Source organism: Solanum verrucosum, unplaced genomic scaffold (genome assembly GCF_900185275.1).
Source record: "Solanum verrucosum unplaced genomic scaffold, falcon-dt-bn FXZP01000128.1, whole genome shotgun sequence".
NCBI classification, from domain to species: Eukaryota; Viridiplantae; Streptophyta; class Magnoliopsida; order Solanales; family Solanaceae; genus Solanum; species Solanum verrucosum.
The window spans coordinates 1785694-1810511 of NW_026020327.1; the positions used below are offsets into that span (position 1 = coordinate 1785694).

The 24818-nt window shown below is 35.0% G+C and overlaps 4 protein-coding genes across 6 annotated transcripts; 2 read left to right on the forward strand and 2 right to left on the reverse strand.

Annotated features, from left to right (window-relative positions):
- The first annotated feature begins 260 nt into the window (after positions 1-260).
- Positions 261-7048, forward strand: LOC125835782 (mitogen-activated protein kinase kinase kinase 3-like). Of its 2 annotated transcripts, XM_049514882.1 has the most exons (11): positions 261-858; positions 1877-2191; positions 2380-2467; positions 2628-2690; positions 2870-3030; positions 3115-3190; positions 3602-3661; positions 3755-3862; positions 3968-4204; positions 6302-6423; positions 6524-7048. In XM_049514882.1, the coding sequence occupies exons 1-11, from the start codon at positions 509-511 to the stop codon at positions 6786-6788; spliced, it is 1845 nt and encodes a 614-aa protein (XP_049370839.1). In that variant the 5' UTR covers positions 261-508; the 3' UTR covers positions 6789-7048. The 2 variants fall into 2 exon arrangements, 1 of the variants encoding a protein (XP_049370839.1); XR_007443425.1 differs by lacking the exons at positions 6302-6423; positions 6524-7048 and adding an exon at positions 4421-4750 and having other exon boundaries at positions 3968-4377.
- A 1765-nt stretch (positions 7049-8813) lies between these two features.
- Positions 8814-16349, forward strand: LOC125835783 (uncharacterized). 2 transcript variants are annotated; one of them, XM_049514883.1, is made up of 5 exons: positions 8840-9027; positions 10528-10652; positions 11441-11508; positions 12307-12518; positions 14983-16349. In XM_049514883.1, the coding sequence occupies exons 1-5, from the start codon at positions 8842-8844 to the stop codon at positions 16123-16125; spliced, it is 1734 nt and encodes a 577-aa protein (XP_049370840.1). In that variant the 5' UTR covers positions 8840-8841; the 3' UTR covers positions 16126-16349. The 2 variants fall into 2 exon arrangements, with proteins under 2 accessions (XP_049370841.1, XP_049370840.1); XM_049514884.1 differs by lacking the exon at positions 11441-11508 and having other exon boundaries at positions 8814-9027; positions 10528-10633.
- A 236-nt stretch (positions 16350-16585) lies between these two features.
- LOC125835800 (NAD(P)H-quinone oxidoreductase subunit O, chloroplastic) lies at positions 16586-18323 on the reverse strand. Its single transcript, XM_049514902.1, has 6 exons — positions 18065-18323; positions 17930-17985; positions 17519-17584; positions 17377-17418; positions 17201-17260; positions 16586-16863 (listed from the first exon to the last, which is right to left on the reverse strand). The coding sequence occupies exons 1-6, from the start codon at positions 18291-18293 to the stop codon at positions 16834-16836; spliced, it is 483 nt and encodes a 160-aa protein (XP_049370859.1). The 5' UTR covers positions 18294-18323; the 3' UTR covers positions 16586-16833.
- A 4379-nt stretch (positions 18324-22702) lies between these two features.
- Positions 22703-24070, reverse strand: LOC125835790 (U-box domain-containing protein 21-like). Its single transcript, XM_049514890.1, has one exon. The coding sequence runs from the start codon at positions 24009-24011 to the stop codon at positions 22719-22721; it is 1293 nt and encodes a 430-aa protein (XP_049370847.1). The 5' UTR covers positions 24012-24070; the 3' UTR covers positions 22703-22718.
- Between the last annotated feature and the right edge of the window lie 748 nt (positions 24071-24818).

The following is a 24818-nucleotide window of genomic DNA, read 5'->3' on the forward strand; positions in this document are numbered from 1 at the left end:
TTAACATTAGCAGAATAAAATCATTCATTAGATCAAATTCTTTGCACCGTCCTATATCATCTTTCATATCATTCGAATGCCAAAACTTATACTATAATTCAAGAAAGAATAACTGATATATCCATAATACAAAATTCTTTGTAAAAGGTAATTCTCTTCGGTATAAACATGAGATACTTTGTTTATCGAAGCACAGCAAAAAACAAATTTGTAGAGAAAGGAACAAAAGATATATAGTAGATACATTAGGGGGTGCAAAGCGCAAAACACGTACAACCAACTTGGCAGGCCCCTGCTCCCTTCTATCTATCTACCTTCCTATTTCCTTCTCAAAGTTTTCTTCGTCAGCTACATCGATACATCCCCCCTTTCACCTAAAAGAAAAAAATAATCTTGAAAAACCCAAATTAATTCTCTTTTTTGTGACTGTAGCATACCAAGAATCTACAGATTTCACTCATTATTGACTTAGTTGGGTTGATCACTGAATTAGCTCAGAGAAAAAAAAATGCCTGCTTGGTGGGGGAAAAAATCCACCAAGAACAAAGACCCACAAGTTAAAGAGAAAGAAAGGGAAAAGTATGTGAAACCCAGAAGTTTTGATGAGTTACTTGGTAGAAATTCACCAAGAACCAGTAAAGATTTTAGTGGTTCTGGTTCTGGGTTTTCTGGGTTTGATTCAGGTTCTTCTTTGGAGAAAGCTCATCCTTTACCTATGCCTTCTGTTTCTTCACTGGGAAATGATCATGGGGTTGTTTTGGGATGTGGGTCGGTTTCAGTTTCGAGTACTAGCTCATCTGGGTCATCTGATGGTGGTGGTGCTGTGAATACTGATCAAGCTCAGTTGGATACTTTCAGGTTGGTGTTGTTTGATTTCTGATTATAAAGTTTCTTTGTTTGTAGGATTTGATGTTTGATTTTGTTCATTTTTTTGGGATTTGTGAGGTTTTGTTATGGTTATTGGTGTTGGTTGACTTTGAATTGACTTGTTTTGGGTTGTTGTAAAAATTAGATCTTTTGTTAATTGGATTGGATTGTGATCCATAAGTTGAGTGTATGTTGATTAGCTAGAAAGGCTATATGGTTCAGTTGTTGCACTTGGATAAAAGGAACTTTTTTGGGTTAAAAAAAGTTTTTACCAGTGGAAGGCGGCAGGTATCTCGTGGAATTTGTGAGCCCCGGACACCACACTTGTTGTGGGTTGTTATTCAAAATTATATTTTTTGTTGATTGGATTGGATTGTGATCCACAAATTGAATGTGTATTGATAAGCTAGAGAGGCTTTATTGGTGCAGCTATTGCACCTGGATTAAAGGGTTTTTAATTTGTGTTAAAAAGTTGTTACATGGCACTTGTTGCCGGTGGAAGGTGGCTGGTATCCCGTGGAATTAGGGTTTATGCGCACAAGCTGGCCGGTACATCATGGTTATAAAAAAAAAAAGAAGAAGTTCCAACTTTTGTTTTATTCCTTCAATTAGTTTATAGTTTTGTTTCTCCAAGTAGCTCTTGGTGGATTATACATATTGAATCGAACATCTGATTAATGAGTCTGTGAATCACCTGTTCTGTTTCTTTTTACTTCGCATTTCGGTTTACCCGAAATGCTAAACCTGAAAGATTTATGTTAATTTCTTGATTTTGCACTTGTTTCTATTGTTCTGTGTGCTCTAGTTCAATTACTGATCTTTCAGGAGGCTCAATTAGGAAACTCAGAGAAAATTCTTTATACATGGTAGAATTGCACGGTACATAGTGTTACCTTCCTTTTTTTTTCTTCACGGAATACACAAGATGCATGAGTTACAAGTACTTCTTTTAAATGTAATTCATCCATTGTACTATCCTAACTGTGGGGACACTTCTGCTTGTTGCCAGAGGACTTGGAGATAATAGGTTGAGCCCACTGTCACGAAGCCCAGTTCGTTCCAGAGGGACAACTACCACATCATCACCTTTACATCCTCGGTTTTCGAGTTTAAATCTGGACTCTCCAACAGGCAAGTTGGATGATGTAAGGAGTGAATGTCATCAGCTGCCCCTTCCACCCGGTTCTCCACCCAGTCCTTCTACTTTGCCAAACCCAAGACCTTGTGTTGTGGCTGAAGGCGCAACCATTAATATGTCAAAATGGAAGAAAGGCAGGCTCCTAGGAAGAGGCACGTTTGGTCATGTGTATCTTGGATTCAACAGGTTTGTGAGCCTTCCAGCTCTTTTTTCAATCAATGACATTTGGGTTCTAACTAGGTTCAGGAGCATCATGTCTTTAGTATAGGTCATCATATGCTCATTTTGAATTGGTTTATGGAAGACCGTGCTGCTAATAGTTCACGGTGGACATAGTTACATATTGATTAGGTGGTGGTTTTCAATATGAACAGGGAGAATGGACAAATGTGTGCGATAAAAGAAGTCAAGGTGGTTTCAGATGATCAAACATCCAAAGAGTGTCTTAAGCAACTGAATCAGGTCTCTTTTATTTACTTTTTCAGTACATATCTGTTCATTATTAATTTATCTCCTTTCAAAGTCTGTGATAAACTTCGTTCTGTAATCTTGGGTCTTTCGTTTGATATCTCCCCTTTTCAATTTTGCATTCGATACCTGACTGATTTCATCTCATGTACAGGAAATCATTTTACTCAGTAACTTGACACATCCAAATATTGTTCGATATCATGGAAGTGAACTGGTATGACTAGATGCTTTAGTTGGATGTGCATAATTATATATATTCATTCTGATATTTACACAACTTAGGCAAATATGTTGATTATATTAATTTGTTCTTCTGTAACCTAGTTGCTTTGTAGAACAGAAATATAATCTTCCCATTTGGTTCACAACTGTTGCCTTTTAATTATTCCTCAGGATGAAGAAACTCTATCAGTTTACTTGGAGTACGTTTCTGGGGGTTCTATACATAAACTGTTGCAGGAGTATGGGCCTTTTAGGGAGCCAGTTATACAAAACTACACAAGACAGATCCTTTCTGGCCTTTCCTTTTTACATGCTAGGAATACAGTTCACAGGTGTGTGTCTTTATGATTCGAGTACTTGTGACTCAGCTATTCTGTAGACACTGCTAGATTCAAATGCCAATTATTTCTTTTCAGGGATATAAAAGGAGCCAATATACTAGTAGATCCTAATGGTGAAATCAAGCTAGCTGATTTTGGCATGGCAAAACATGTAAGTAGCAGCACAATCATTAAAGTTATTTATTTACCACTTTTTAATGAAAGGTGTCATAGAACTAATTCCAAAACTTTGCCTTTGACTTTATTTGCACACTAGAATAGCGAGAATCTGATCGACTGTTGTTGTACGTTATACTTGCTAATAAAGTTGAAAAACTCTAAACTTATCATTTGGTACTTTTGTTTGTGGATTCTATTTTAGTTATTTGGATGAATGAATTTAGCCTTCTTATAGAACCAACAGATGTGGTAGCCAAGCAAAAGATGAAGTTCTCATTTCTGTTTTTGTTTTTGCGTTTTGGTTCTCTTAAAATGTTGTTAAAAGAAAAGGCGTATGAATTCTTTAGAACAGTTTCTTTCAGCAATTGATCCATGCATTAACATTTATATTACCTTGGAGCAGATAACTTCGTCCGCGTCAGTGCTCTCTTTCAAAGGAAGTCCTTATTGGATGGCACCTGAGGTATGCCTCCCTCCCGTTTCTGCATACCTTCTCGTCACTGTCCGACACTTTTAGCAAAGACTTATCGGTATTCCATATCTCTGATATTATCAGGTGGTGATGAATACAAGCAGCTACGGCCTTGCAGTGGATATTTGGAGTTTGGGATGTACAATTCTTGAAATGGCAACTTCAAAGCCACCTTGGAGCCAGTATGAAGGGGTAAGATGTTGGAATATTTGATAAATGGATTTACCGATCATCTCTACTGAGGCCATCATCAAAGAACTCAAACCTAAGTGTCTTTGATTGCCCTCTATGCAACAGGTTGCCGCCATATTTAAAATTGGAAACAGCAAAGACTTTCCTGAAATTCCAGAACACCTTTCTAATGATGCAAAAAACTTTATAAGGTCATGCTTGCAGCGGGAGCCGTCCACACGACCTACAGCTTCTCAACTACTAGAGCACCCTTTTGTTAAAAACCAAAGTACAGCAAAAGTTGCTCATGTCGGTGTAACCAAAGAATCATATCCTCGTTCCTTTGATGGAAGCCGGACACCGGTAAAGATTTTGAGATTTTTCATTTGTCTGGTGGAGTCTTTTACTTCTTTTTCCTTTGGCAAAATTTATAATGAATAGTCTTGGAAAAAGTGAAATTACTCTCTGAACAAACTAGAAATCACTGAGTTCGAAATTTGAGTAAACTTCAAGAAAGGAACTTAATAAATAGCAAAGTTACCCTTATCTCAAAAAAAAAGGAACTTAATAAATAGCAAGAGATGGAGAAGTGCTTAAGTGGAAGTTATCCTTTCTAGAGAGATGTGGCACCTTTCTTCCACTTGTCTGTCACTAGGGACCTACCAATTCTTATTAATAACCGTGAAATCGGATTAAATGTTGATTAGGAATTCATTAAACTATAGCTAATTGCTTTCTGATTTCAAGTCATTTTTGTGGATCAGTATCTGCAATTTGATCTTAATAAAGCTGCATACTTGTGTCCATCCCGAATGCGCAAGTCAAATCAGATCCATCTTGTAAAAGTTCAAAGTGGGCCTTACAAAGGACCATTAGTTTGTAGCTTTTGTGTTTAGAGAATGTAGCTCTCTGAAATTACGATCTGGTGGTTCATGTAACATGGTCAATGAGGATTCATATAACTGACCCCAACGTGTTCGGGACTGAGATGTAGTTGGTGTTGTCGTAGTTAAATAGTCAACTGACATCAAGGAGGACTTTCTCAGTGAATTTTGTAAATTAAGCTAGATCATGATTAGCAATTAAAAAGTTGTAGAAATTATAACAGAAATGATCTCCTAGTAGAAGATACCAGCTGAGTCTTAATGGGGTATATGGCCTTTTCGCAATCTTACTCTATTCCGTACCGTATCCATACTAGTCGTTGTAGAATTTTTTCTGTAGTTTCTTATCCTTAGATTTCTGTTACTATCTACTGTCTCTTGTACATCGATTATCACACGATTTTGTTGTAGTTATTGTTCTTTTTTCGGAATGTTTTGCCATGCTTTTGTAGTATTTTGTCATGATTTCTTCACTTCCGATTATTTATTTTTCGATCTATTTTTCCTTGAGCCGAGGGTTTATCGGAAACGACCTCTCTACTACCTTACACTCCACCCTCCCTAGATCCCACTTGTGGGATTACCCTGGGTATGTTGTTGTTGTACCCTATTTCATACCCTGTCACATTAATTCCCAAAATTTTAAACCTTATCCACCCTTGCTAAGGAGAACCGTAAGGAATCAAAACCATATATACATGAAACAATGGTTTTACAAACACAGGTCCTAATATATGACTAACTGATGCTACTTGGTAAACTAGACCGTATATACATGTTCCTTGTAGGTTTCTAACTTAGAGCAATTATAAGAAGAGATGGAATATAACCTTGTGAGCTATGTTTACAACTTTTACCCAATAATTATGTGTAATATGTCTTAAATATTAGTATGAGCCAATTGACGGTTTATCCAATCAATCTAGCCCTCTACCCTTGGACCGTGTGCTCTAGTTTGTGTGTTTCACTCTTCAATGTTAAATCAACTACCAGCCTAATCACTATTGGGTTAACATACACCTGACTGGATGCTCGTAGGCCATTTTCTATTCCAGTTCGCAGCTTGTCTAACCACTTGCTGAACCCTACTATTGCCAACTGAATATCTTCAGACGTTATAAGCTTATAGCCACAGTTCACGAAGGACTAGTTCTCCTGAGCAACATTTTGTGCAAAGGAATTTGCCTAGGTAATAGAATCACACTCCCGTTATACAGAAATAGCTCTTGAAGATGCTTAATGCAACAGCACATGGTTTTGTTTAATTGACTTAACATGGACAAACACGAAAATGTGCAAATTAGCTGATCAAACCAAATACTCATCTGAACCTTTGCCCAATCAAATCCAACATCAGCAAAAATTATTAAAAGCAACTTTTATGAGAATGGGACGGGTAGAAAAGCTTAGCAACAATACTTGGGTAGTTCACCCATCCATGTTGTAACACCACGAAGGACGTGGAGGCACTTGGGATAAAGATTTTTGAAACTGATCATTTATGCTTTCCATTTGCCTTTAAGTGGTTTTGGTATATATCCCTCTGAAAGTCTCTTTTCAATTTGCTTTTTTACAGCCAGTGTTGGAGCTGCATCCCGGTGGAAGAAATATTTCTCCTGGAAGGAATATTTCCCCCGCTGAAGGAAACTATGCATCCCATCCAGTGATCACAGTCTCTAGACCATTGATCTGCACAAGGTGATAACCATTTGTACCTTAATGTATCTACTTTTTAGTCTGTTTTCTACTCATGCCGGAGGACAGATGTATCTAACTGTTCTTTTCTTGACATCCACAGGGAAAGTGTAAAAGCCATAACATCTTTACCAGTATCCCCCACGTCTAGCCCATTAAGACAGTATGAACCTGCCCGTAAAAGCTGTTATCTTTCTCCTCCTCACCCATCTTATGGCATCGGGGGCCAGAGTGGATACGAGGCAAATGATTACTCAATGTTTCAAGCAAGGCCCAGCACAAGAACCACACTTGAGCCATGGCTTGAAATCCCTCAATTTAGAGCTCAGACACCATCTAGATCCCCCAGAACAAGACCCATTCTTTAGTAACATGTGATGTATGAGGTGAAAGTTTTCTTTTCTTGCATTGCACCACGCGTGGTCGGTCCCCTTCTAGGAAAAGAATTGCAGAAACTATGCCTCCTTCTAAGCGATTCGTTTCTATTTGATGGGTGCATCATCATCAAGAGAAATTTTAGGTGACCAGGAGTTTGGTTGCATGATGGAGGGAATTGCATTTTCTTGAATATAAGATCTGTAAAATGTATTTCATTCTCAATGTAAATGCAAGATGATCACTTGATTAAGTCGTTTCATAGTGCTCTTATAGTAGACTTAGCTATGAATATTCACGAAGAAGCGAATACCGGGTTTCTCTTGCATTATCAATCACCTAGCAAGCCTTTCATTTGGTAGGTAAAATCGCCAAAGCATATCATTGGAATTGACTAAAAAGGAAAAAAATTGAAGTGTATTGGCAACGTCTTGTGCAAGGCAACCATAGTTGGCCTCTATCGTCTTCTATTTGGTAGACTTGGTAAAAAGGCTAGACTTTTTTGGATCTAAGGGAACATGAAAGAAAGGAAAATAATGTGTTTCCTTTTCCTTTTTGGTTTCTTATCCTCTATCTGATATTCACATTAAATTCTCGATTAATTTGAACTTGTGACACGTAGGACTCTTCAAGGGGTAAGTATTTTCTATTAGAAATTTTTTATGATTCATATTCGAAACGAACTACGGATTAGTTTTTCTCATTAAAGTATAAGGTTGTTGGGGGTGGGGTTGACCCTTTATTAGCTCCATCTTTAATTGCCATTTTTTTTTTCAAATTTTGTTCTTGAATTTTGAAAACTATTTCTAGATGGACTTATTAATGATTAGAAAATTAAGGGGGCCACTTTGTGGTTCCTGTCTTACTATTTTTTAATTTTTTAAAAATATAATAGTCCCATTCCCCAATTGGCCTACTAGTTGATTAGTATACTTTTTGTATAGTTGTCTCTGTTTGGTTGTATATCATTTTTAAGTCTATATATATATATTTTTGTATAGTTGTTCCAATCATGGCTAAATTGTACATCAATTCTTTAATTTGTATTTTTTAAAAATTGAAGATCTAGTTGAGATTAAACGTCATATATGTTGGTTCATGATTAGGTGTTAATTTGTTTGTGTATGTAATTATATTAAAGAGCTAATGACAGTGGGTTAACCCTTGACGAATCAATTGATACACAATAATGCGTGTGTATATATATAACGTTGGCTGATACTCAAATTTATTCTTGATTTCAAATGATATTTAAATTATTTAGTGACTAAGTAGAGACACTTATTTTTGGCTTAATTGGATCTCGTGAACTCGTTATGCTGACAGCTGATATGTCATCTCCATCCTTTGATACACATCATTTTCACCTCACCATCGTTGCTCCCATCACACCCCTACCGTCGCTTCAAAGTTATCACTCGTGTCTCTTGTTCCCCCTTTTTGGGTATATTGAATTTTTTTAAAAAAAATCTTAATTTCTTTTCTAAGCTATATGACTTAAATCTGTTAGGAGAATAAACTTCACTTTCTTGAACGTATCTTTTCATATAAGCGGATTTTCTTCATGTGGTAACCTTTCATTCATTAAGAAATTCACACAGTATATACCATCTTCATAATTTGATAAGCGTAACAACAATTATTAAACAACTCGTCTCTACTTCGAATTCTTCATAATCATTGCCTTTTCTTTTGCTATTTTGAGACCTTGTTTAACGATCCATAATTAATATTAACCTTCATCTTACCTGCACAAGGAAGAGATCAAACTCTTTAATTTTAAAAGTTTTGAGGAAAATTTTGTAATTATCTCAAACTTTGAGGGCTGAATTAAATTTTTCATATTATTTAAACGACTCCGTCAAAAGAGACGGTTGCATCAAATCAAATTGGCGGTCTACAATACCATAAAATAAACCTCACCACACAGCATCATTCCTCCGTACGAATCGTGTTTCGCAATTTTCCCACCCATTTCGACCTCTATTTTAGATGTTGAATTGAACAATTTCCCTCTCAAATCTCCATCTTCAACCTTGAGCGAAAATGCCGATTGAGATGCTAAAAGGGCTGCCATTTTCAGTAGATACATGGAGTTCGAAGTCGAGCACGAAGAATCATTTCTTAACACATGCTCATAAGGATCACACTCAAGGGATTTGTATTTATGGTTCATATCCAATTTATTGTTCCCGTCTTACCAGAACTCTTGTTTTACAGCATTTTCCTCAGGTACTCTTTTTTTTTTTTGGATTTTCGATCAGATTTCTGCAATCAATCGCCTGAAAAGTAATAAGTACTATTTGTTACTATTTCTATCTCAATTTAATGTGGTGCTTTTAGTTTTTCGAGATTGGAACTATGTGAATTTTGACCAATATTTTAAAATGTAAATTTTCATCATATTTGATGGGATAGGATAAAATCACTGGACTCGTAATATGGCTTTGGCAATCATTTGTTGGATATTTGTTGGCACAATTGCTTGTTCGCAACTTGAATTTTATTATTACAAAGTAAAATCTGCTTCGGTCTTACAATTCTAACACACAATTTTGCTTGCACTCACTCTAGTAAGTCTCTATGTTGCTATCTCTTAGTTCTCACTTGATCAGTCGCTTTTTGTTTTCTTAGTTGCTTGCTTATAACTCAAATGACCACTTCTATTTATAGGTGGTGATGGAAGAATCTAACTATAAGATTAATTACTTCTCTATTCTAGAATGTTCCTCAAACTACTTATTTTTAGAACTACTCTTTCAGACTTTTCTATGTAGAACACTCATTCCGGAGATATTCCTTTAATTCTCTATAACTCTTAAATATTGTTGATTCTTTTTGAAATATCTTAAATATTAATTAAGTTGGTGATGAATTCTTAATATCTTTCCCTTAAATTAGCTTTTGGAGTTGAGTTAGCCGTTAGCCGTTAGGTTCATGAAAAGTGATAATCCTTGAACTACTTATATGACTTGGACAATCTTTTGGGTTGAGTTCCGCTCAAGGTCCATTTAACATGGTATTAAAGCCAGGCCTCTGATTTGGCCCCCGGATAGATTGTTCACGCCCTGCCTGGCGTGCACGCTGTGCCCTGGGACCGGACCATGTTCGGTCATGTGGGGTTGATGAGAAGGGATAAATCCCGGGACTCCTTATATGGTTTGGAAAATCCTCCCTCTTGAACTAACTTTTGCGGTTGAGTTAGGCTCAAGGTCCATTTAACAATGTTGACATGAGAAGAATTACAATTACATTGCCTTTCGTATAGTGTTTGAATATCTAAATTTTAATTTTAAAATATCTAGTTCATCTAGTCCAATTTAGTTTTAAAGATTAATCAACTTGACTCTCGAAAAGCTAAAAGTACCACATAAATTTATGTCACGGAGGGAGTAGTAATAATTGTACTACCTAGTGGTGAGACTTGAATCAAGCCAAATTGAAGGAAGAATATGGAAGCTCTTACGAGCCACATGCGTTTTCTACAAGACGTGCGACGTATAAAACTAGTAGTTCAAAACATAAATTTACACGATTTTAGAATACAAATGTTCCTTATCATTTGCATACCTGTGATGACTCAATAGCTTGTAATCTTGTATTAGAGGGAGTATTGGAGATGACCTGTATGTTGTTGATGGAATTTGAGTTTGGCTCTTTTGTCTGTTACTTGTTATTTTTTGTTTTCTCAATGTGGTCTGGAAATGTTGAAATGTCACGTGTTTTGGACAGCTTGATGGATCATTTTTTGTGGGTATTGAGGTTGGGCAATGTATAGTGATCAAGGACCCTGATGGTGATTTCACGGTTACTGCCCTTGATGCCAATCATTGCCCAGGTGTGTTTATGAATTTGCAGTGAGGACTTAAATCTTTCCTTTTTCTCCTTTTTCCGTTTTTCTTATTTCTGTTTTCCAGTATCTTTTTGAGCTCAGACAATTCTTTCTAGTTATATTTTTTTCTCGGAAGTTCTGTTCTATTCATATTTTGTTATTGTTTGTGCTGTTCATTACTAGAAGTTTCTTATTAGTTGTAATGTACACTCCAGGTTATATTAAATTCAGGCATATCTGTTGGTGTAGTTAACAAATTTCACCAATGCTAGTCCCCTACCTTTTCGGAAAGGCTATGTTATTGCATGAAGAGTGTTTTGTTTGAAAAGTCGTGACTCTTCATGGAAGGATACGCTATTGAAAGGCAACCCTTTGCAAAGATAAGGCCGGTCATGAATGGTGCCTTTGTTAGTCTACAAATAGGACTAACTGATTTTTTAATGAGATAATTGAGTAAGAGAGTTTGCAGTAACTTTTTTTTCTTAAATAATCATGGTGTCTGGGCCAGCTTGTGTGCACCTTGACTTTTCCGCAAGGTACTTACTATGTCCCACCAATACAAGTACCGGGTAACTTTGTCTACCCATGCTTGGATAGATGGAAAGAAATCACCTAGTTTATTTTGCCTTTGGTGAGATTTGAACATGAGGTACATATTTGAAACCTAGACCTCGTGGTTTAACCTGCTTTTTTGACCACAAAAGTGTAATGGTGGCAGTGGCACCCACCACTTTGCGTCCACTTGTTTGTTCATGTGTTTTCCCTGCTCACTTTTCTGACATTTCTCAGACTTGGTGTACTGACACTGTGTAGATTGTTGGGTACCAAGTTGCGGAAGTTGTGTCACGGTGGTGACCACCTCATTTCATTTTTTATAGGAGGTATGTGTCAATTGTACAGGAGCTACTCTTATTTTCTGTACCTCGAATGCATGTACTGGATGCAAGTTCACTGAGATCCACTTTGCCTGATAAAAAATGGTGATCACCTCATTTCATTTTTACGAGGTGGGGAAAACTTGATGCGACCCCCTTTCTTCGTCCTTGACGGATTCTATTTACTTTAGTTAGGTCGGTATTTGGCTGCTCACTTCTCTTATGCAGCAGTCCTATCTATGAGCTAGGTGACTAGTGCTTACGTACTATTGTGTGGGATTTTTATTTTTCTTTCTAATCCATCCCATGGGGATCTTTTGTTGTTTTTTTATCTGTCTCTCTTGTTGGAACCTAAAGTGAGCAGTCTACTTGCAAAAATCTCATATGTTTTTGGATGGGCATTAAAGTGATGCTAAGAAAGAGCATCAATCCTTAAAGTTAGTGAGTTTTCTTGGAAAATTGCAACTTTTTGCTAATCTTTCGCAATACCAAGACACAATACTGTGATATATGACTCTAGGCTTATTAGGGTCTACCTAGTAAAGTGCAATCTGCTGCTCTTTTCTTTACCTTTTTTATGTTTATTTTTTAAGAGGTTGTGTTGTATATACCTAGTGTTCTTATAGTCAAAATGCAAACTCTGGATGAGTAGGGGAAAATAATGCCTTAAAGATTGTATCTTGGTCACACCTCAAGCTTTAATTTAATGGTTTAGTTTCTCATCTTCATTCTGTTCTTCTACAGTACCTTTGTTGTTACAGGGTTACAGCGATAAACGTTTGGCGTTATGTTAACAACTTGCAGGAGCTCTAATGTTCTTGTATGAAGGCAAATTTGGGAATCTCCTACATACAGGAGATTGCAGACTCACGATTGAGTGCTTGCAACAATTACCCCTAAAGTATGTGGGCACCCCTGGAAAAGAACCGAAGTGTCAGATTGATTGCATTTTCCTTGATTGCACATTTGGTCAGTCTCCATTGAAGATGCCGAGCAGGCAGTCAGCGATGCAACAGGTTCTAACACTCATTCTTGTAAAATCATGAGCCATATTTTTATCCAGAAAAAAGAACACTCATTCTTGTGAAGTCAAGAGCCATAAGCACGGCAGAATTTTTCTTCAACTGTTAATTTTGTTAAAATTGCTGAGGTAATAACTGGTGAAACCAACTGTTCCTATTGCAATCTTTGTTTGGTAAAACCTCGTTATAATTTGGTTTTACTGAATAGTAGAGAAAAACTTGTTTTACTGGTGGGAAATTAGTTGTCAGATGCTTCTTGTGTTGAGTGTTGTGTTCAATGATTTGATTCAATTCACCCTATACAAATCAAGTCTATAAATCAAGTCCTGTCACTGGATCTAGATAGTGCATGTCCTTGCTAAATCTTACAATTCAGTATCCAACTTCACTGAAGCTCATAGGGCAGATTAGTGGTGTGACCCTGAGTTTATCCCCAATGAAGCAGAACAAAAGCGGCTAGATACTTAAAAATGACATGAGGAAGTTCAGGATTTTTATATACAACACTCTTTTGTTTGTATTGAAGACATGTATACTGTGCCATAGTGTGTCCTCCGAAAGGCCAACGTATTTGAAATGTTACCTGCACAAGTTGTGAAGGTTGCTGCCTTGTTGGTGAATCGCGGGTGAGTAGTGAGCTTATGGTTATCAAGTATCAATAAAGAATAATTTACAATCTCCTTTGTTGATAAATTTAGTTCACACTCTCATTATAGGTATGGCTTACAATTGGTGAAGAAACTGAGTATGCTGTCGTAAGCATTCACGATGATTCTTTTTTCCTTTTATATGAAAGGGTTATAAAATCCCTAAACCCACAACTTGGACTGCTCTCAACAGTGTTTTTTTCTTAGAGACATCAAGCACCGGTGTTGATCAGGCTGTTTAGAATTTTGCTTGGCAGAAAAAAATGTATCTTGGTCCCACTGTCTGTTTTTCTTTTTTGAGGATAGTAACACTGATCTATATATTCACAGGTAAACTACATCCAAAATATGTAGTTCCCCTTCAAAAGGTATTACAGTGCCACCTATCACCTCTATTTCTTACAAATAATCTAAAACATCCAAGATATCTTCTGCTTGGACTAAAATATTCTGTTTACACCAAAAATAAAACAACGCTAGACAATTCATCTTGAAGCTATGAAGTCCATTCTGCTTGTCTTCAAAACACCTATGATTTCTCTCTTTCCATACAGTCCACCATATGCATGCTGGGACAATCTTCCATCTCCCCTTTTGTTGTTGCATTACCATCACTATTCCAACTGCTGAGGACTCCTCTGATGTTCCCTGGCTTTACCCAATTTATTTTCCTCAAGCTGATGAACATCCTCCAAAGTTGTTCTGTCCATTTGCAGTGCAAGAAGAGATGACTAATTGTCTCTACTTGTTCCCACATAAGAAACATCTTGAACATAGTTGAAATTTTCTTTTGTTCAAGTTGTCATGTGTCAGTACCTTAGCCAGTAACCATATGAAGCTGTTCACTTTGTATGGGATCTTGGTCTTCCATATCATCTTCCATGGCCAGTTTTCCTCCCTATGATTTGATCTATTCAGTTCTCTGTAAGCTGAGTTGATAGAGAAAATACCTTTCCTTTCTTTCTTCCATACTATGGTATCCCTTTCCTCAGATAGATTGTTGAAGCTGGCCATAATGGTGTAAAAAGTTGCTACTCTTCCCACTTCCCAATTATTCAGGTTTCTCCTTAAGTTTAGGTTCCATCCTTGACCGGTCCACATCTCTGTGGCCTGTTGAAGGATACAAAGGTTGTGGAGATCTGGAAATTGATGTTGTAGTGGTGCACCCCCTATTCAGTTATCATTCCAAAAAGAAATCTTTTGTCCATTACCTACTTTGTAGTTAATTTTTCGCTTCAACAGAGGCCATAAATTTCAGATAGCTCTCCAAACTGTGAACTGTATGGTATGGAAACCATTTGTTGTCCAGTTATCTTCCATCCCATATTTGGCAATAATGACTTCCTTCCATAGCATGTTAACCACTGTCAGTTTTTCTATTAAGGTTTGCTCAAATAATTGGTATCTTGCCATACCATTGTTGAAGATCCATGCTTAACTGGACAGAGTATTGGGATGAGAAAGGACGTCTTTGGAATGGACACCATTTTGGAAGGAATTAAAAAGGAAAGATGTACATTCAAGCCGGAGATACAGAATAGTTGGGCTTATCAAAGTTCCACTGGGTTCAAATCAATTGCTAGAGAAAAGCTCGCCTTAACCATCTACTAATTCTTACTGTACTCAAGTTTCTTGCTCTATTATCATGCTTATCAAATACAACAATAGCTTTAGCCCCTAAATGAATCGTTCTTCTTTAGTCTACGGTCTTTAACGCTTATTCTATGAGCCATAGGACCTTTCGTTTTTCTTTCACTTGTTTGATTGATAAATATATTGAACATCACTAAATTGTTTTTCCAAACAAACAGATCATCAATTGCATATGGAAGCACCCTCAAGCTCCTACAGTCTATCTGACATGTGATCTTCTTGGCCACGAGGATATACTTATGCATGTTTCACAGACATTTGGTTGCAAAATATATGTCGATAAAGCTAAAACTCCAGAATGCTTTCAGGCTTTGGAACTAATGGTGCCTGAAATCCTGTCTGAAGACACATCTTCTCGTTTTCAACTGTTTGATGGGTTTCCAAAACTGTACCAAAGAGCAGAAGCCAAGATTGCACAGGCTCGGTCTGATTCTCAGCATGAGCCTCTAATTATTCGAGCATCAGCACAGTGGTATGCATGCGATGATGGTAGTTCAGATATTGAAAGTTGGAAGAAGGGAAAATGTGATCAACCAGTGAGAGATATTTTTGGTGTCTGGCACATTTGTTACTCCATACACTCATCAAAGGAAGAACTGGAGTGGGCTTTGCAACTTCTTGCACCTAGGTGGGTCATCTCTACAACACCTAGTTGTAAGGCTCTGGAGCTGGACTATGTGAAGCGTCTTTTTAATCAACATCGGAATTTTAATGACCCTTTCTGGCAACTTTTGGGGTTCAGTATGGACGTGGAATCTGAAGTTGATATAGAAACAGCTCCAGATGTAGTTGAGGTTTCTAGCTCACCTTTAGCCAAGTGCAATGCTCAAGATTATGCAGAAAACTCCCAGTCGACGACATCATCTTTTAGCATTTGTAGGCAGTCAAATCCGTCTCCTTCAAGCAAAACAGCCGCCCCAGTAACATTATTTGGTAGGGCGAGGCTTGGGCTCAATGGTTCTTATTTCAAACATGAAGAAAAGGAGCCTATACTTCCAGATGAAAATGCTGTAATCAGATGTTCCGACGAGTTAGAGGTTATTTCACTTAAGAAGGAAGAAGTTGTGGTGGAAGCTGGTAAGGCCTTTGCAGTAAGTGAAAGTTTAGACATCATGAGTAAAGAGAGCTTGATGCACACAGAAACAGAGAATTGTATTTTTGAGTCAGCGGTTGGATTGTCAAACAGTTATAACCCAAGTTTGAGAAAATTATACCGGTCTATGCATGTGCCAGTGCCTCGACCCCTTCCTTCGTTGACAGAGCTTATGAATGCTACTAAGCGTGCTAGGAGAAGGCGGTAAGTTCTGCTTTTTCCTGGCATCGTTTCTTCATTAATTTCTTCATTCCATTCTCCACCCTCATTGCTTTCAGATATTGATTCCAAGTACAGCATTGTTTACAGAAAAAAATACAGATAACTTATACCCTATACACCTGCTCCTCACCTTCCCTTTTTACAGGCTACTGTACACTGAGACTTTCCGGTTACCTGCCTTCTGTATATTGTGTGTACACTATAATTTTATGAAAAAATAATGGTACATTGAAACATACATTTCGATATTCATTTATAAACCGACTCCATTCTATTCAATGTGGAAGGTATTTTGTGTTAAACTAATATCATATTTCAGTTCTAGCCTCCTCAGACCCCACTTTTGGGATTACATTGGAGATTGTGATTGTTTGTTTATATTTCAGTTGATCTAGAACGTCTTTTAATTGTTGCTGGAATCTCTCTTTTACCTACTGAATAGTCCATTTTGAATCAGTTACCTTTTGAATAGTCATATTATGCTTGTAAGAGTCAATTTGACTATTATTTAGTGTCAACTGAGAAGTTGATTGAGTGATCTTTAAGGATAAATAGTATATTTAGCAATAAGTAAATTCTGGATGTGTGTCCATCTCATCTCTCTTCATCTTCAATGAGCAGTGGTCAATCTGATGCTCCACTTTGATGTACTCTTGTCTGGCATGTACTGGTCTGAAACTGTGGACTCGCGCCACTATATTCTCTCGTAATCCAGCTTATCAGACTGCAAATTTTGGATTTGGTTAGGGAATGTGTGATTACATAACAAACCACTTATTTTTTAGCAAGGTGGAAACTGTATATGACACTTGGGCCTAACTCAAGACAGGAGGATTGCTCAAGTTCATATAAGCAAACCACCAGTCCATTCCCTAACCAATGTGAGACACTTAACCCCCACTCTAACATAGTTAATTGTTATGAGTTCGTCCAAAATAATTTCATCAGAGATTCTCATTTGAAGTGCAAGGAGGTTTGTTAATAGTGTACCATATAAGGTACTCATGAAATGATGCAAATTGCTGCTATAGTATTTTGAATGATTTCAAAAGGCTAATTACCTTAATTAGCATCTCTGTTGGAAGCCAAGCTGGTGCAGTTGGTATTCCAATCCATCCAATCTGCAGCATAGGTAAAGTCTCAACTTTGATCTCTTTAAGGTTATATATTCAGTGAAATTTATGTTTCGAGGTGTGTTTTGATATAATAAATTGAATTTCGAAAAATATATACTTACAAGTGCATATTCTCCTGTCTCGAATATGCGAATATCCAATACCTAAACAGATATATGATTAGTTTATTTTGTAAATAAAATGTTGTTCCAAATTGTGTTTTTTTCCCTTAACATGATTCATAGAAAAATAAGAAAATGATACCTCACCACGGTCTTCATATATGTAGTCTAGGCCTTTGTAATAAGGTGGATGATCAACAGACAAATACTGAAGAAATTTATATAAAAATAAACTGTCAAATTCCAGTGCAAGGGTGTCCACAACTTCCAATTCAGATTATATTTTAATTTTTAAAAAAAAATTATCATAAGCATGTAGAGGGTACAATGCTGATTGGTAAACAATTATAGTATATATATGTTTATAACAAATTAATGAATATAACATGTGTCTTTCGTATACACATTTATCACTCAACTATAATTAAATGATATGTATTCTCATACCTCTCCAGTGAAGTCCCACTAAAGGGGTCTGAGGAGGTAGAATATACGTAGACTTTACCATTACCTCGTGAAGGCACAGTATAAGTAGAAAAAAAGAAATACTCACATTGATGCTATTCAGATACTTCTCCTTTTCCACCCTGACTATCTGGCCTTTCTTCACTGCCAACCAAAAAAAAAAAAAAACTTGTATAAAAATTTAGTGAAATTTGAGACATTTTCATGAAATAGTATTACTCACTAGAATAAACAGGTTTTTTAGGCTTTGATGCAGTGGCTGTTGTACTAGAAGAAGTTGCTGCTGCTGCTGCTTGTTGAGATTTTGGCTTTTCATTATTTTCGTTTGGTTCAGATGAATTATTTTCTGCTTTAATAATAAAAGGGCTATAATTAATTCTACTTTTTCTGGTTTGTGAGAAAGATGAAGAATATATGAAGGAGGTGTGTGAAAATGCAGCAGAGAAAGCCATCTCTATAGATTTTTTTCTTTTTCTTTTTGGAGATATAACTAGTTTTAGTTGTGGCCAATATAAGTAGATAAGAGCATGTCCTTTTTTCCCCTTCTTCAACGGCCAGATTTAAAAATAACAAATATTAGTCTGCTAATAAATGGGAAGGATTTCGAGTTTGAATACTGAAAATAGAATTATTTTTTGGTAGAAGCTATTTATACCTTGGTGGGTTTATCTTACATGAATTTAGATTAGTAGAATTAAGGTGAGATTAAAGCAAGTAAAATATTTGATCGATTGGCAAAAATAATTATATTTATTAGTAAAATATATATAAGTATATACATTATTATGTATTTGATACATTAATATATAAAATATATATATTTTTGCCTATTATTTTGATCGACGACTATTTATGTCAATTTTTCAATAATAATTCTATACACGCTATAATATACTACTATCAAATGTATGAGTAAAAGATATTTATAAGGTTATGGTTCATGAGAAGTGAAAATTAAAGCAGATTACTTGTAATAATACGAAAAAATGTAATACTCAATCAAATTCAATAACTTTTAATTAAATAATGTATTTAGGTAAAGAAGTTCATTAATATAATTATGAACATATCAAATGTAAAATTTAATTATTAGCTCTTTGAAGTTGTTATTCTAGAATTTAGAATTATACCATTCAAATTTTGGATCCATCTTTAATGTAAACGTAATTATACGCTACTGGTCTATGTAAGTTAATTTATATTTTCGTAGCATAATATCCCACAAGTGACACCGAAATAACAAACAACACAAGACAATCGATCATCCACACTTTGCCCATTATTGTTTGTTGGAATCAATCTATGGAAATACAGGAGCATATGGTTCTAAAATCTTGACATACTATTCTCACAAAATGACTTTCAGCCTTAAATTTTCTTAGTATAAGAAAGATTAACTCAGCAATATGAATAGTAATAACAAAACATGCATACATAGTGTAATCCCACAAAGTGGGGGTCTGGGGAAGGCAGAAAATACGCAAACCTTACCCCTACCTTGGAGGTAAAGGATTACAACTCCTGATAAGTGCAATCTTAACCTTGACTACTTAGATGGAAGTAGTCAAGTAGAAGGCCAAGGAGATGATGAGTTGTTAGACTCAAGGAAGTGCTTAACAAATGTAACAAAGTGGTACATGCAAACAACAACAAAAATGTGAGTACTATCCCTTGTTAAACATCTTTTCCTACAACTACAAAAATATTCACGGTAGAATTGGCTTATTCAAGTGGGGTCTGGGGAGGATAGAGTGTACACAGACCTTACCACTACCTCAGCTGTTTCCAAAAGATCCTCAGTTCAAGTGCATCAAACTCAAATAAAAGAAGAAGAAAATGATGCATGAAGTAATGAAGAAAGCACAGAAGTTAATAAGAAAAGCAGTGTACAATCGACAAAAAAGAAGCAATAACAGCAGCAAAATAGTGTGGTAATCAAAACACAATAAACAACATATGACGACGATAGATAACAAAATCAAGAACTACGAGTGTACGATAGACACTAACAAGCCTAAATCATCGCAATTGTGTGGCATAGTGAGGAAATTTTCTAGTGATATTATTATGACATGCAATCCCAGCAGGCCATGGAACAAACAATAGGGTATAAAGGGTTTCTTGAACATATTAGATACATTTGGGTGGAAGCTGTCAAGGCGACTCTTTACTTATTGTGAATGTATTTAAGAAAGTTGCAAAACCTTTTGGGCACTAAGAACCTATTACCAAAATTACATGAGGATTGAACCGGTTCATTTCTTACTTACAAGTACTTAAGTGGTTTTTTTACTCACTTAAGATAGAAATATGTTGATATATATCGTCTTCTTCCACTAATAGTTGTTTGATATTCCATTACAGAAAAAGAAATAATAATTGTTTGATATTGATAACATGAAGTAACAAGGAAATGCTCCATAATAAACGAAATACAAATTGTTGAATAATATGTAAAACCAACATGGAATCAGAGGCGGAGCTAGGTGGGGGTTTGTGGGTTCGGACGAACCCACTAGCTTTTTCGTAGACCCATGTATTAGAAAATTAAATAAATATATGTATAATAACTTGTGAACCCCCAAATAAAATTGATTTAGCACCCCCAAACTCCTAATCTTGGCTCCGCCTCTGCATGGAATACAAGACTCTGTATTGCCACATCAAAGTGTTCAAGGTTGGTTTCGAAACCAAAAGATCATGAACTTATTAAACACTTAGAAAAACCTATTCACGTGGCTTAAAAAGAGCATGATCCATGTAAATCAATCCACATTTTTCATCCTCACAGTTCATTTTTCAGTCACCTGCATTTCTTTCAAATGATTTTCTTGAGCTGAGGGCCCATTCAAAATAATATTTACAGATAAAGTCTACGTACGTACATTCCACCTTCTCCTCAAATCTCACTTGTGAAACTATATATATTGAGTATATTATTGTTGTTATTTGAGTGCGTATATGCTTCTTAATTCATTTCAAACTTCTACTCCCATTGTCACACCAATATTTTGACTAATGAGACTTTCCCTATTATATATTATAAATTAGATCCATATTACAATGATTATATTAGACTCTCCATAGTTCAATCTATAACAACGCAATAGTGAAAAGGATTCATGTATGTTTACTAGAAACTTGTCGTTGAAAATTTGTGCGGAGATGAAAATTTTAAAGCGTTAATTGTGGCGCTCATCAAATTAGAACAATCAAATAATACCTTTTTTATGACGTTTTCCGTTAAATTCATGTGCTCAATTAAAAAAATATGAAAAAGTTTCAGTTCCATTAAATTTAAATTCTCAATTAAAACAATCAAAATGCATAAGAAGAACGCTGGTAATAGGTACGTTGTAGTATTTGAACGTTGACCGTGGAATAATTGAAGAAAAAAATTACGTAGGTAGGTAGCTAACATTTTTGGAAATAGTTTTATTTTATTTGAATATATTTTTGGAAAAATGTGTTTATACTCATTGGGTAAAGATCTTTTTATCTCTTTAATGTAATTTATCGATTACATTTATTATTAGTTGCCAATTAATATTCAAAATTCGTGTCCAAATTATTCTATTATTTCTCTAAACTTTAATAGAAAAAACGTCTTCCATTTTAAAGTTAAAATAATAGGGTCTCTTCAATAATAGCGTATATTAAATTCGAGATGATCTTGATTGGTTCTACTTTTTTACATGACAATATAAATTGAAATGGAAGGACAATGTATTAAAGAAATATCATAGAAAATACTATATGATATAGTATACACCAATCATTCTAATTGTAACTTGAAAAAACAATATGTCAAAAAAAAAATCTTTCAAATTAAATATAAGTATCTAATCCCTGTAATTATTTGTTAAATATACAGTATCTAGACTAAGTCATTAATTAATACTCATTATTATATTGTTACCATTATTTGAAAAGGACTCATTAACGTTACGATTGCACCTAAATCATCGTTTGTTGTTCTTCTTTTTTTCTTTTGAAATTTTTAGACCTTGTTAGGACTTTAGGAGTAGGCAAAAAGGCAAATTACAATTTTAAAAATTGTGCATATTTAATTATTTTAGACTTTTTATCATACAATTTTTAAATTTTCAAATATTTCTCAGTTCACATTATGATCTACCTAAACAAAATACTCATCCATTAATGGTGAAACAATATCAAACATAATAATACTCCCTCTATCCCAATTTATGTGGTACTTTTTATTTTTTGAGAGTCAAACAGTTTAAGTTTGATCGGGAATTTGCACATGAAATCTTCAATTTTTTTGAAATGAAATTTATATATTTGTAAACTACGTAAAAAGTATTATAAGTCAGAATAATTGATAATTCAAAATGTTTAAAAGATCTATAAAAAATTTACGGTCAAAGTTAAACTTGTTTGAATCTCGAAATTCGAAAAGTGCCACATAAGAGGACGGAGGGAGTAGTAAAGTTATACGATAAAATAGGTAAAAGTAAAATATTAGGAGCGGTTTGTCCATTAAAGTTATTTACTTTTTTAAAAAAATAAAATTTCAATCAAATATAAGGAGTCGTTTGGCCATGAGTTATATTTACTTTCTTTTTTTGTTGAAAATTTCAATCAAACATAAGGAGTTGTTTGGCAATGAAAAAAATGGGTAAAAGCAAATATAAAGATCAATGATCACAAATTTCAATCAAATATATTTCTACATGGTTAACCGCTTTTTTCTATATCTATACACAGTAATTTCCTACGTATTACAAAAATTGTGTTTCTATTTATGTTGCTCAAATTCTCCAAAACTATCACTAATAATATTACCGAGAGTGTATCAAATCTTTCAAAAGTAAGACAACATCTATCACGATATGAACCACCTAAATTTCATTTCAATATGACTTCTTGAGATACTTGAAAGTTGATCCATCAAAGCAATCCACTCTATCTTTGTAAAGATTCATCAATTTCAACAATTCAGTAGCTTTTTCCTTAGTTTTTTCACCACATCCAACTTGTAAAACCACCAATAATTTTTGAAATACACCTAATTCCAATGCCTCAATTACTGAATTATTCTCATTACTTCCACTTTTGCAAAGTTTCCATAAAATTGAAATTGAACATTCTGTGGCCATTTCTGTAACTCTCACTATTTTTTTGGCTATTATTGCCATAGTCAATCCATGTTCATAAGCCTTTTGTTTCCCTTCTTCAAAATTGCAAAAAATGTCCAAAATAGCCAATCCCTTCTCTATTATGCTCTTTTCACAATCCACAAGCATTTCAAGAACCAAACAAACTAACCCCATGTTTACAAATTTGGACACAAATTTCTTGTTATTTTCACTTGATGTATATGAAATAATAGAGTAAATTACCGTTAACGACGCTTTCGTCGTGGAGGGGCAAATCGGTACTTTCACCATTTGGTACAAAGATTCAACCAAATCTTCGATATCTATTAAGACATTTGTGCAACTTTGGTCATGATAGAGCAATTCTTTCATCACTATAACTGCATTTTGTCTTGCTGATAAATCTTCACCTTTCATGAACCTTGCCATGCAACGTAATGACGTCGATGACACGAGTTTCGACATCCCCTCTTGTCCAATAGGAAACATCCACGTCATCCCAGATAGCAAGTCCTTCAAGAGCTCATCCTGAATTCCCATAGAGAAAATCTCGAAACATGTTGCAAAAACATAACCTACCCCACATTCCACTATGCATTTCTTGTTTCTCTCACTCTCCTTAGCTAAAATCCTGACTTGTCCCACTAACTCCCTACATTTCTTCTCGTTTCCTTGTTGAGCTTCAATCATTAGCCTCGAGCAAATCTCCGTTACTAGAGACGAATCGATTGGAATTCTAGGAGTTGAAACTCTTTCAATGCCATAATTTTTATTCTCCACACACCAATCTTGAATCATTTTCCTTATGGTATGGTTTGGTATGATATCGAAATTTCTCAAGGGTTGATTCGTCACGGGGCACGTTGAATTCCGTGCCTCGATCCATTTTTCGATGTTTTCACGATCATATGAAATTCCAGTACATAATGTGACTGGATCTTTCATTAAATCAAGAGAAATTGGACAAAGAAAATGAGATGGAATTGTAAGTTCTTTACAAGAGTTCAATTTCGTAACCTTCTTTTTACGTCTCCACGAAAAAATCATCGTGACTATAAACTTGTAACGAAAAATATGAACAAAAGAAAGTTATTTGAGAGAATTATAAGTTTTCTTTTTTTTCTTTGGTACAAAATTTTGATGTGTTTTTTTTTTACTACTTCTTGTTATGAAGGGCTATATATATATATATATATGGGAAAAAGGAATTTGTTTATTTTTTGGTAAAAGAAACAGTCAAAATTGATTAGAAGAAGGTTTTATTTTGAACGTTGAACGTTGAATATTTGAAGAAGCAAATTAAATGTATATTTATGTTCACAGCTAACATATTTAGAAATTGTTTTTTTTTTTTTGAATATTTATTTTTAATAAAATAGGAAAAATTGTATAAAGACGGCAAAATGGGTTGACCCGATGACCAAGTCGTTAGTCAATACAAGTCGGTGGGTCGTGTCTGACCTGTCAAAGGCTGGAATTTTTTTAATTTTTTTTTTTTCGTATTTCAAATAAGGACAGGATATTAATTAATTCCTTCTTTTTTTTCTTTTTATTAGTGACTTTTTATTTGGCACAATACATAAATATGTTATTTTAGTTTGTTCAAAAAAGAATGACGTATTTCTATATTTAGTAACAATTTAACTTTAAAATGCTCATTTCACTCTTAATTAAAATGATTTATAGTCACACAAACATTTACTAACTATTTAAAAACTACAAGTTTCAAAAGTCTTTCTTTCTTAAACTGTGTCAAATTAAACTAACACATATAAATTGGGATAGGGGAGTATTTAATTTGCTCTAACTGGCTTCAATTTTGAATGTGTACAAATAAATATTTAAACTTTACGG